This window comes from Cicer arietinum, chromosome 6 (assembly GCF_000331145.2).
Source record: "Cicer arietinum cultivar CDC Frontier isolate Library 1 chromosome 6, Cicar.CDCFrontier_v2.0, whole genome shotgun sequence".
Lineage (NCBI taxonomy): Eukaryota > Viridiplantae > Streptophyta > Magnoliopsida > Fabales > Fabaceae > Cicer > Cicer arietinum.
In genome coordinates this window covers 9,773,241-9,786,666 of record NC_021165.2, presented here as the reverse complement: position 1 = coordinate 9,786,666, position 13,426 = coordinate 9,773,241, and the positions used below count along the sequence as shown (strand labels likewise).

The 13,426-nt window shown below is 36.0% G+C and overlaps 1 protein-coding gene across 2 annotated transcripts; it reads right to left on the bottom strand.

Moving 5' to 3' along the window:
- Nucleotides 1–663: 663 nt before the first annotated feature.
- On the bottom strand, nt 664–12,423 carry LOC101504186 (peptidyl-tRNA hydrolase, mitochondrial). Of its 2 annotated transcripts, XM_004504258.4 has the most exons (9): nt 12,163–12,423; nt 11,951–12,038; nt 11,579–11,663; nt 11,421–11,488; nt 6,201–6,251; nt 6,033–6,106; nt 1,476–1,534; nt 1,313–1,389; nt 664–981 (listed from the first exon to the last, which is right to left on the bottom strand). In XM_004504258.4, exons 1-9 carry the CDS (start codon nt 12,270–12,272, stop codon nt 850–852), a joined length of 744 nt encoding a protein of 247 aa, XP_004504315.1. In that variant the 5' UTR covers nt 12,273–12,423; the 3' UTR covers nt 664–849. The 2 variants fall into 2 exon arrangements, with proteins under 2 accessions (XP_004504315.1, XP_012572281.1); XM_012716827.3 differs by having other exon boundaries at nt 11,951–12,406.
- Nucleotides 12,424–13,426: the final 1,003 nt, after the last annotated feature.

Genomic DNA, 13,426 nt, shown 5'->3' with positions numbered 1-13,426 from the left:
ATTCAAAGTAATTAATGGTATAAACTTGTATATGTATCACAGAAAGATATCTCAATAATAAATAAATAAAATAAAAACTGATTTTTTGTTTTTTCAAACAAAAAAAATAATGTTCTATGTATTTACCCATATTTATAAATACGATAAACAATATATATATGTCAAATATTATATCTACCATTTGCGTTCAAATAACATTTTTCTTATTAAATTTGAACTTAAGATGTTGAACTCTGTTCATTTCTTCTCCTTTTCAGACCTACTATCTAACCTTTATCAAATTATCAAGTCGTTGACCTAAAAAAATATTATCAAGTCGTTGACTCAAAAAAAATATTATCAAGTCATATAGCTAATGAGCAGAAATTGTAATTTAATTTCCCATTATACATTTTATAGTCAGCTTCCAAGTTGAATAACTCAGCTTGGATTTATAAGGAACTGATGAAATCTGTTTATTTAGTGTCGCATTTCGCTGACGACTTTATGATTCATGCCATGTAGCGCGTATACGATGATTAGCAGTAACAATAGCGGTTTTATCAATTTCACACAATAGTTGCAGCTTTACTAATACATGATCAGCCCACCCTACCTGCTTGCCCTCAATGCATAAGATCACATACTGAACAAAGACAATATCCAAATTAAAACAAGCCAAGATGGGGAAAAGTTACAAAAACCACTTGAAAAGCTATATATAATATACATACTTGAGAGATCTTTACAAAATTCAGCCCATTTTATCCTTACGTTTTACACATCAATAAGAACCGAGGCAATTTATTGCAACCTTAAAAAGGAGGAACTAACCATACTTATAATGCAACATCCCATCACGGAATCCAGTCAAACTGGTAATGTCTGTACTCTTAAGTGCTTATATTTCTGCTCTTTGTTGAACCTTTTTGCACTCACATCCAGACCTTTAGATAGAAGGAGCTTCAAGGCATCAACCCCCTCGTGCAAAGCCTCATCAATCTGTCCAATAAGAAAAAGAAGAGAAGGAACTGTGAACAGATGAAAAAATTTCACCACATGAAAGCTGCTCTAAATTATAAAAGTGGCATCCACCGAGATAGGGTGAACCCATATTGGAGCTACTAATAACTGACTCCCATTTGCCCAAATGTTTTCCAATTCATCACATTAATATCCAATCATTAAAGAGCCACCCAAATGCAGACGATCACTTGACATGACTTTATGACATAGCACTAACATGACAAGTAACCACTATCAGATTTGGCAGGTGAACTATGAGAACCCAATTGAAACCTTCGTTGCATTAAACATTAAACCAAGAACTTACTCGTTGTCTAGCTGTTACATTAAACTTTTGAAGCAAAAACGCTTTAGGATCCATTTGCCCAGGAGGCTTCCCAATCCCTATCAGCAAAGAAAATTGAAAATAACAATCACTAATGATCTAAAAAGCAGGGATAAAATAAACAGTTTGAAACAAAAATACCAACCAATTCTTAAACGAGGAAATTCTCTATTATCTCTGAAGTGATAGATAACACTCTTCAGCCTGGATCATTTGAAAACCAAGATCAGAGTATAATATGAGTAGTAGCACATGAGAGAAGCACTTGATTAGAAGGAAAAAAAAGTCAAAGATAACAAGATCTCATGAACTCATTTTCTGAATATTATTGAATTATAAACACCTTCCAAGTTTAGCTCCAAAAATTAATTTTTCTTTTCAACTAAAATAGTGCAGTGCAGATATGACAATATAAGACCCTTTGACAAGCAAAAATGTAAGATGGCTGATCATGACAGACAGTCAAAAATCCGCTACGTATGGCAGATGGCTTTGCAGCCTGTGATGCAAGCATGATGGATATTTGTGTATGTGTTATATACACATACTCCAGAAAATAATTGCAAAAACTAACATATGCTAAGAATAAACGAAACGGATAGAAAATATCACAAGTCTCATCATAACGTAGCATAAGCTACTAATATGTCTTATGACTATCAAGTTCAAGACTCCAACTAACAACAAAATGATAGAACAGAACACAAACATAACGTAAATGTCTAAACTTTAACCCCAACATAGTCATTTTATTTGTCGTTTAATGAGGCATACGCCTCTGACTCTTCTCTTTCAGATTCCTCCAAATTGTCCTCAAATTCTGTTAGGCTACCAGAAATCTAGAACAAGGATTTATTTGAAAAAACAAGAATAACTAATCAGAGGATAATCCTCTCTGTCACCTAGCCAACGCACTAGGCATCTGAATCTCAAAAAGTACAACAGAGTTACTCAACATTATTGGAGTTTTTCTGTTATAGGTTTGCTAACTAACTACTGACTAATTATAAGTTTTGGGCAAGCCCTAGTGAGTTGTCATTATTAACTACTGACTACTCCCAACATTACATCAGGAATGTTAGGATTCAAACCAATGTGCATAAACCCTAAGAGATTTAACAGTATCGGACTAGGCCCTTAGAACACTCCACTCCTCCAAAGGAACCTTGTCCTCAAGGTTGAAGTACATAAATTGATTCCGGGTCATAGTAATCTCTACCGAAGTAACATGTCTTACTGGTCCGTTGAACTGTTTAATTAACACATAATCCAAGCCCTCACCATTCTTGGTAACAGATTTTTGATCTATTCAAACTCAACCTACTCCAAAAGGTACTATTCAAATTCAACCTACCATTACAAATCCAATGGGCAATACCCTCTTGCTTCCCTTTACCACTACCATTTTTGACTGTAAAATGTAAAAGTCTGGGCGGATTCAAAATAGTGGTAGAAGCTAGAGTTTGAATGCAACTGTCTCACCTACTTGAGTACCAAAAAATGGCCCATAACACCTTGCGTCCAACTTAGGATGCAATAAGTTCAACATATATTCATAGACTACTGCTTGTCGAGCCTGATTTTCATGTAAACTGATAAGTACTGAAGCACTTGGGGTCCGGGGAACCATCCCTTAAAAGCTAGCTATTAAGGAGGAAGAACCAAGCCACTTGAGTACTCTGCAAAACATTCCATATTACTCAATGTGGGACTTAAGCCCCCGATAATACGCAAGCCTCTATCATAAACCTAGTCCCCTTTCTTCTCCTTCATCCTTAGTTGATGATAACCATCACTCTCTCATGTTCGCTTGCACAATATCACCTTATTTCCTTTCCATTTGATCTTGCTTAGCAACATTCTTTCCCCCTATTGCCCTACTATGTGTTATGAACTCCCAATAATTGTCAAGCTCATTTTCACTTCACCATATCTTAGGTTCTTGAGATCAAGATCCCTCACATTTAGAATTCCTTGTCTTCCTTCTCTTTAACTTAGTTATGTCCAAAGTTCATCTGTACTCTTTGGACACAGAGCAAGCAGGAACACTGCCCCTATTCCCGATTGTTTGCCTTTAATAATTCCTCCCTCTGTGATTTTTCCACAAAACTGGAAACAATGGTATTACTATTTCCTTCTAACAATTAGATGAATGAAATGCTACTAAAACTAATCAACAAAAAAAAGGTGTAAGAGACACATGGCAGCATTGACGGAAAGAGGAACATGCTTGAATTGGAGAAGAGTAGAGGAAAAAAACAGAATGAATACACAGAGCAAGAAGGAGATGGATGACCAAAGGGAAAAAAGGAGGATAAGAAATAATGGAAACAGAGAATAAGATGGCGATAACAGAATGAGCAGATAAAGAAAATAAGGATTAAGAAAGAAGGAAATAACAGAAGTGAGAGGAGGAGATAAAAATAAAGAGCAAAAAGAAAAAAGAGAATAGAACAAAATAGGAAGCAGAGAGAAAGGAGACAAAGAAGTGAGGAAAGGTGATAAAGAAACAGAGCAAAAATAGAAAGAAAGAACATAAGGAGAAAAAAAAAAGAACATAATCAAAAAGAAAAAAGAGGGCCGAAAAATATAAGAAATGAAAGAAAGAAGATGATTGTTCACCGAAAGAGGCTGCCAGTGGTGAATGGTCACGAACCCCAAAATTGGGCGTGGGATGAACAGAGAACGATAGAGAGGAGAATGTGATTAACAGAGCTGAAGAAAGTAGTATACGAGGCTGAAGTGTTTGTTTTACGGTTTTTCACACATATGCACTTAATTTCCAAATTTTTTGCTTTTAGCAGATATTTCGTCCATGGCTGCTGCCAGTATCCCCTAGGCTCCATGCAAATGGTGGTTGCCATAGCTCACCACTCACCGCCATAAGAAATCTGCCACATTATGGACCTTTTGTGACGCCTGTCTCAAAATCTGCCATTCTGTATTAGCAATTCTATAACACTGAATAAATAATTCTAAAGCTATATTTCCATTAATAATAGATAAAGAAAGACTATATGATTGTGTTAAGATACAAAAATGCTAATAGACTGTTCTTCTACTTAAAGATACCCTCCACTATTTAGAGCATATGCAATTTTTTCTAAGTAATGAGGGAGTTGATATAAAATAAAATACTCTTTTGCATGTACTGTCACACCATTAAGATTCCAAATGAGGAAGTAAAAAATTATAGTGAAGGACAATTCCTCATGTATCCACGCACAGAAGCTTACTTATGAGAAGTCAAATCAGGAATAGAATTTAAAGAATTTAGCTTTGCAATCCTAGCAGTCTTTTCAATACCTCAAACAAATTTTGGAATTTCTTCTTTGCAGGTTGAGCTCCAGACTACCATGCATTCTCCAAGCTGGACTTGGTGCCTTGAAAATTCAAAACCAGTTGGAAGATATGTTTGTGGCTCACTATACATATGCAGTTCAAGATTTCTCATCTCTAACAGGAAGGAAATGTGTGTGACGACCTTTCGGCTGCTTAAGGCATTGTTAGCCATGGTTTTACTTGGTGGGATTCGTCCCCTTCCTTTACTTTGAGCAACTATTATGGAATAGATTTATCATTTATTCTTCCTAATTATAGGTTTCCGATGATTTCATGCATGGATTTAGGTTCTTGTCCCCCATTATTGTTATTTCATAGTTAGGAATCAGGATGTCTGTTCCTATTGTGACGCTTTGCTGCCATCATGTTTTATTAAAAAAAACTTTAAAAGGACAAAGACATTTTCTGCAGTTCCAATAAGCAATTGGATGTCATCATAGCAACAACAATAATCAGGACAAACTATTGTCTCAATGCCAGTTAAACTGGAACATGCCTGCCAGAATTTAGGTATAGGCATACAACTGACAAGAGGTTGTGATGAGGAAAGGAAAAGGAGAGACCAACAAACCTTGCAGTAAAAGCCACTTCATTAACAACTCTAAATATTAGGACCAGAAATAAAACAAATTTGCAGAACAAAAACAGAGTCCGATAACATGCTGTAAGTTGCTGTAAAACAAGTAGGTTGTAACAGAACAAGGATAGCAAAATGATTGACAACGCAATAAATGAGTGGGACCACAAAATATACAACCAACATGTTACAAATGTACAAGCACACAATGTCTTCCATTGTGCAAGATTAAAGAAAATTGCATGAAAGAAGAAATGCAAAAAGCCAAACAACTTCAAACAAGACAAGAGACTAAGATGTGAAATACAGTTTGCAATATGTAAGATCAAAGAAAAAAATTCAAAAGTAACGAGATTTTATCCCTCAGGCCATGATGCAACATAATTCGGGACTCTGATAAGTACACAAAATTCTGAGACAGTGTTGCCAATACGCAAAGGCTGTCTACCTGACAACATATATCCAATTCGATTTACTACACTTTCCAAAACTATCTTCGAGATCATCATCATAACAAAAGGTAGAATTGATTTCAAAAGTGCTGGTTGTGGATTAAGACTCCAATAACATCTACGTGACTTCATGTTAGATTTCAACACATTTATTGGGTTCTGTAATTAGTGAATTACATAATCTAATGTGTAATAAACACCATAGTATCTCTAGAGGGGTATGTACTTGGATTAGGCAACACGTTAATAATGACCAGCGTAAACTATAATTGCAAAAAAAAATATGCATGTACATAACAGTAAATGTGTTGGCAATCATTTCGTGCTGTACCCTTTGTGGCTTCCATGACCCCCTTTGTCATTAAGACGAAGCACCCCACATGGCAGGTTCATGTCATCATGGAACTGCATCCGTAAAAAAAGTATTTAATTAAGAAGAACACGCCTATGACCAATTTGAAAATTGAAAGAGAAGGTGCAACCATATGTAATAACTTACCACAATCACCTGATTAAGGGGTAACTTGTAATAAGCCGCCAGTGGTCCTGTCTGCAGTAAAATAAAGAGTCATAGTAAAACATAACTGATAATCAGCATAAGGCTTCACACGTAGCTAAACATAAAAATATAAGCAAATGAAACCAGCTGTATGCTACCTCAAAAATTGAAACCTCGCATGGAACCGATGATAGTTAACCGTACCACAGCAAAAAGTCGGCAGTTCAAGTACAAATAAAACAGTAAAAGCAGACAAAAACTATATAAGCAATCAGTCATGAGGGCCATTCTCAACCCTTAATTACTTTTGTAGAACTATCTTCTATTTATTTTCCGTTTCCCCTTGGGTTTTTTAATCATTTAAGCTCCCTTGGTTTATTTGAATCCTAGACAGACTTAACTGATAGAGATGTAGTCATTGAATGAATAAGAGATTACAAATATCTCAACTCGAGGAAGGTAGAGATATTTCATAAGGGTAAAGCAGTGGGAATAAAAAACCCATATTCCTTTTATATAGAATAGAACCTTTCCCGTGCAGTACTGTCCATGTCTGACAAACATGACAGTGGCAACTGGCAACAACAAACATACAGGTTGATTTTCCAGAGAATGAATATTGAAACAAGGACATGGACTACAAAGCACAAGTACAGCATGAACAAAGAGGTACAACAGATTTAAAAAATTATAGGACATAGCATTTACTAAAGTTTCTGTGAAGTGTTGGATGTGAATGTGTCCAGCACAGGTATGACATGACACGACTACTATTGTGTCTGTGCTTCCTTGGGAGTTGAGACAACAGAGAGTACAGAGGAAGATACAAATTACAAAAATCAATATGAAGAAATAGAATCAGATAACCAGATTTGGTGGTATTAAGAACACAATTTCTACAGACCACACCCAAATAATTATGTCAGAGTAGAAGTTCATTCAGATGTGACTCGAGAAAAAAATATATTCAACAGCTAGATGTCAGTGCATAAAATCAAGTAATTAAATGTGATATCCCATAGAAAAAATAAACACTATTATGGATGAATATAGGTATAAGTATTGGATACAGCATCATTTTGACACAGGGATACAGCAATTCCTAAAAACTAAGAGATGGATAATGGGCATGACAAACTATAACATAAAAGAAATATCAGAATTAGATTATAATCCCATAAAATATATGAAACTATCAGAAGACATGAGACATCATGATAGAGAAGTGGGCCTAGATGTGGAAATGAATGGAAGGTCTATGCAAGGAAGGGCAAGAAAGTCAAAGAGAATGCTGAGGTACCAGTGGGTGTAATGGAATGAGCGAAAGAATGAGAATATGCATTATGTAAGGGGAGGATTATCAAAGAAGTTGTTAAAAGTTTGTTAGGCAGAGAGCTCTAGATTCTCTGTAGGAGCTTTGCTCTTGACAGCTTAGGGATATCGATTCCTAGCTGAGTTTATCATATATTCAATAATACAAATCCTCGTTCCATTTATCTGTTAAAAGTTAGTGTGTTTATCATCTTTGCTATTAATTGATCCGACCTGCTGGATCGGTTAACAGAGAGAGTTTTGCGGGAGCCAGCATGAACGGAGAAGGAAGCAGATGCCACCAAAGAAGACGGAGGCTAAGGTGAATGCATTAGAGAACACTGTTACAACGCTCAAACAAGCAATGGCACAAATGCGCATTCAAGCAGCTCAGGACCAGGAGCGACTTGTTTCCCTCATTACCAGAAGTGTGGAAAAGAGTAGCGCTGAGAAATCTGTCCACAAATCTGAGGCTTCGGAGACAAAGAAGGGGGAGAAACCATTCAGGGGCGAATCTCTTGACGAGTTTCCCATGTTCGATAGCGAAGACCCAATTGGATGGATTGCTCGTGCTGAGGTTTACTTCAGGGTGTTGGATACTAGCCCTGATGTGAAGGTAAGTTTGGTTCAGTTGTGTATGGAAGTGCCAACTATTCACTTCTTCAAAGCCCTAAATGAGGAAGAAGGGGATCTGACCTGGGTGTTAAGATTGTTAATTGAAGACAGTAACAGCAAATGAGATAAAGAATTGAGAGAAGTTGATGTAATGCAAATTGAATTCTATTAGAATTGAGTTCTGATTACAATGGTGTGGTCTTGATTTATAGGTAAAGACCACTTGTAACAAACTTTTGCATCTAACAAACTTTAAACTGAATCTAACAAACTCTAACAAAATATTCTAGAGGCTTTAGTTAGTTAGAGGGTCAAGCTATTTTGCGTTTACATATGTGCAGTATATATTTGAAGGTGGTTTTAGTTTTACTAAGGAGTGTTTGCCAAACACTCTGAGTTTGTCACAAAGAGTTACAAATTTGGTTGCAGGGAAGAGGTTTTATTAATGCAGCTGCCCATCACAAGCACCATCCACTTCATCATCATTGTGGCTGCCTCTACAAGTAACACAACCTCTGCCTCCCCATCACATTGCTACGAACTACATTATTAATAATGCAGCTCCATCCATTTCTGGTAATTCAACAACTCCAAGCTCTGAAATAAGTGTTGAACAAAAGCCTCATTGTCTCTCATGTTCCAGCTCAAGACCAATGGGCAGATACATTAACCAAACCTCTTCCTGCCCCCAAGTTTGTAGCTCTTCATGACAAACTGAGAGTGTTTGACAAGTAATGTAATTGTTCTCCAAACCCCCCACTCCATCACAAGCACCATCTAACTCACCTTCATCATGGCTGTCTCTACAAGTAACATAACCCCTGCCTCCCCATCACATTGCTACAAACTACATTATTAATAATGCAGCTACATCCACTTCTGGTAATTCAACAACTCCAAGCTCACCCTGAGGCTCTTCTTCATCACACATGCCTACTTCCACCCCTGATTCAAATTCAAATCCTGCAGCACCCAGACCTATAATGGGCAGATGTATTAACAAAACCTCTTTATGCCACCAAGTTTGTAACTCTTTGTGACAAACTCAGAGTATTTGACAAACACACCTTAGTAAAACCACCCTCAAATTCTAAAGGGGAATATTAAAAAATATATATTGCACATATGTAAGAGCAAAATAGCTTGATCCTCTAACTGACTAAAGCCTCTAGAATATTTTGTTAGAGTTTGTTAGATTCAATTTAGAGTTTGTTAAATGCAGTTTACAGTTTGTTACAAGTGGTTTTTAACTATAAATGAAGACCACGTCATTGTAATCAGAATTCAATTCTAATAGAATTCAGTTTTGCATTACATCAACTTCTCTCAATTCTTTATCACATTTACTGTTACTTTCTTCAATTAACAATTGACACTGAGAAACACTCAAAGATGCGTTGTTGGAGAGTTACGGAGGGATCGGAGAAGGCAGCATCTTCGAGCAGCTCGCATCGATTCAACAGGAAGGTAGTGTTGAAGATTACATCAAGGACTTCAAGCGTTTGATCACACAGGTGGATCGCTTACCAGAGGCGCAATATGTGGGGTATTTGTTCGTGGTCTTCGCGACGGCATAAGGGGGAGAGTTTGAAGCTTAGTGGCAGTGGGAACGGTGTGCGTTTCAAGTTGATGAATATGGCACATGAAGTTGAAATGGAATTGCAAGAGAAGAAGAGAGTTTGGATCAGGTCACGCCAACCGACCCACAAGGGTGGATCTGGGTCGGGTTCGCTTAACCGGCCCAACTCATCACAATCCAATGCTTCAGCCGAGTCGAGTCAAAATAACAAGGACTGGGTCTTTGTTAAATCAAATAGGGACAACGGAAACGAGCCAGTGCCCAATCATGAAAGCATGAATGAAGGAGGGAAGCACCATGTGATAGGGGATGCGTCATCTCTCTCACCATGAGATTCTAGAGAGAAAAGGGAAGGGTTTGTGCTACAAATGTGGAGGTAATTTCCACCCCCACCATCAATGCCCTGATTGACAGTTCTGTGTGATGATTGTGGATGAGATTGAAGATGTGACTGGGGGATTCATGTGCTAGAGGCCGAAAAAGAAGATGAGGAAGTCAAAGGGGACGAATGGGAGTATAGGAGGATGTTTCTCAGTAACATCATTGAGATTGATAAGAAGAGGCCTCAAACAATTAAGCTCAAGGCCAAGATAAACGGAGTCCTAATTTTGGTGTTGGTGGACAGTGGAGCAACTCACAACTTCATTGTGGGGAAGTTAGTGAAAGTGCTCGGTTGGCCGGTTGAAAGGACGGAGATGATGAGCATCATAAATGAAAAGTAATAGTTGGGCCTTTCCATGAGGCATGACCGAGGGGAAAAGTGGAGAAAATATATTTTTATTTTTGTATTAGTCTGTCTAGATACAATAGAAACTAACATTTATCTAAATCTTTCCAACATATTGGCACACAAATCCCAAAACAATAAATAAATAAATAAATAATTGAAGTGTGCAGACCAGCAATATCCAATGATATCAGGAGAAGTATCCAGTATGGATATACATATCTTACACCAATATACAATAGACATCTTGAAGTATCGTAAATATTTCAAACAATAAATAGTCTCAATTACTAACAAACATGCAAAAACTAAAACAAATGAAATCCTTAATGTGTGGGGGCAAATCTAGATAACCAGGTCCTTTTATTTAGTTATTCGTTCTTTCTGAAGAGTTTTTCACAGGAACAAGCTTACAGAGACCCGTGCCTCGTGGCTGTATTAACTTGATTTACATTCTTTAAATAAATAACTTTTCTTGATTTCTAAGTAATACAAACAAGAAAGAGACTCATCTGAAAGCCCTAAATTGGCAAATGAAGTCCCCTCTGATCAATCCTTAATTTACTCAATCAGCATTATGTCATCAAATCATCATTGACCACCTAGAAGACCAATTCATTGGAATCAAAATTGTCCACTCTATATCAGCCGTGGAAATCTGATGCAAACACCTCATTCCTATAGCAGTCACTTTTTATTTCAAGATTTTATTATTACAGTTACCGTGACATAATCTACGAACTTTCGATTTTTAGCTGTAGTTGCAACTTGCAAACATACACATTATGTTTTAACCACACCACAATTTCATAGTAAATTAACATACACATAACCAGAACAGCCACCCCACATAGTAAATTATTAATTTGAGCAACCAATGTATAATCAAATGAATCCACAGGTTAAGACATTTTTGCAAGTGGCAAGTGACAAATGTATTAACTGACAAAAAAACTTGTAGAAACAAAACTAAAATTCAATTCCTTACCGATTCACCACTGAGATTCATGTAAGTTTGAGGCTTTGCAAGGAAAACGGGAACTTCACCAACAAAACCTGTAACAAATTACTTTGCCTAAAATTTAATGACTACAACAAATAATGAAAGAGAGACATAGAAGAGGAATATCAAATGAAGCAACAAACCTTTTCCAAAAACGGCTTTGCAATGGACGGTGTTCATGAGAATCCCCTGTGACTCAGCAAATGCATCAATCATCTCAAAGCCAACCTAATTCGAAAAATAACACATCTTCAAATTTCATCATCAGTTGCTAATTCAAATACAAATAAATATGACAAATGGTAACTAGTAACATTTTTCATACCATTTTATAGTTAGTGGTGACTAGTAACTAGTAACTAGAAAGGAGTAAAAAAACTAATTCCTAACAACTTGTAACTGAATTTAAAAGTTGGTAACAGAAACTGTAACGGTTCATATGCAGAGAAAAAAACAGACGGCAACTGAAATTTTCACCAAAAATAAATAGAGATAGCGAGTGGGAAAAAATGTACATTGTGACGAGTTCCTTTGTATTTGTCGCCAGGGTTGCCTAATCCAACAAAAAGCCAAGGGCGAGGAGCGACGGTGCAAAAGCAACGTCTGGATAATGTGTTGAGCATATCCTTCACTTAGTGGAACAGTGGGGAAAAAATAATTGAAGATACTTGTTTGTGAAACGGGGAAATTAAGGAGTGTTAAATTAATTGAATATATTGGTAATTACTTGTTTAAGCGAAGGTGGAGGTGGAGGTGGCGAGTAGCCATATCGCCCGCCACGCCGCAGCTAATTCGGTTTCCGATTGCCAGGTTTAGGCGGTTCGGTCCCGGTTTCATGGGCTTTGGAAATTCCAGGCACGCCCAATTCACTTCCTCTCGTTTTTTTCTGTACTGAAAATTTAGGATAATTTAGGATTAGGGATGGTACTTTTGTGCTCGATAAGCATTTACAAATTTTATATTTGTCTCTATAATTGTACTAGTGCAACTTTCTCTCAGTTTTTAGTAGTGTAGTGTGTGTTTTGTTAATATAATAATACTCGTGCTAGCGACATTGATTAAGGTAGACAATTAGATATTAAAATATTTAAAATTAATAAATAATATTTTTTTTTGAATGGGTAATTGATAGTCTTTAAGAATGTTATCTCTTATTGTGATCTCTCAAATATGTATTTAAAAGGCTAATAATTTACTAGTAGAATGAGTGTGGTACAAATAAGGTAATTAAATAAAAACTTGATTAAATGTTAGGCACTAGAGTAGTAAAGAGGTAGCACATTTGTTCTCTATCTTCAATAAAATAAAATATGAACACTATTAATTATTAATATTGTGAATTGTAAAAAAAAAGTAAAAATTTGATTGTGTCATTATACATCTTTCAAGTGGAGATATTTTTGTGAATGTAATACTTCGTATCAGATTTTTCTAATTCACGGCTCATATCTTTTATTTATTGTGATCATTGTATATAATAGATCTAAAATAAGATATTGATTCAAAATAAGTGACTCGTGGAATTTAAGGTTGATGTGCATTTTTTGTGGTTGCTTTATTAAGAGTTTCATATAATTGTAAAAATAAATATTGTGGCTTAGAGTTAGAGGATTGAGAACAATTATTGTTATAACTTGTAAACATCAAATAGATGTTCTTGGAAACTATTTGAACGACGTTCCAATATTGAAAGCTCATTATCTTTAAGGGGATACAAATACAATATTTTTTTGTAAAAAAACTTATGAGAGGAGGAAAATCAACCTTATAGAATATCTATAATGAGATTTATGCAACCTTGCGCATATATGTTTTGTAAATACTTTTTCAAGTAAAGATTTCGATATGATGTAGGTAGAATATATCTTTTAGAGGAAAGTTATTAGTGATGAAAAAAGGAGTTTGCTAACTACTTTTATTACTGAAAAATTCAAATTCACCCTTCTTCAAATTCTCATACATAAATCTTCTTGACTTGATAGTCTAAATGC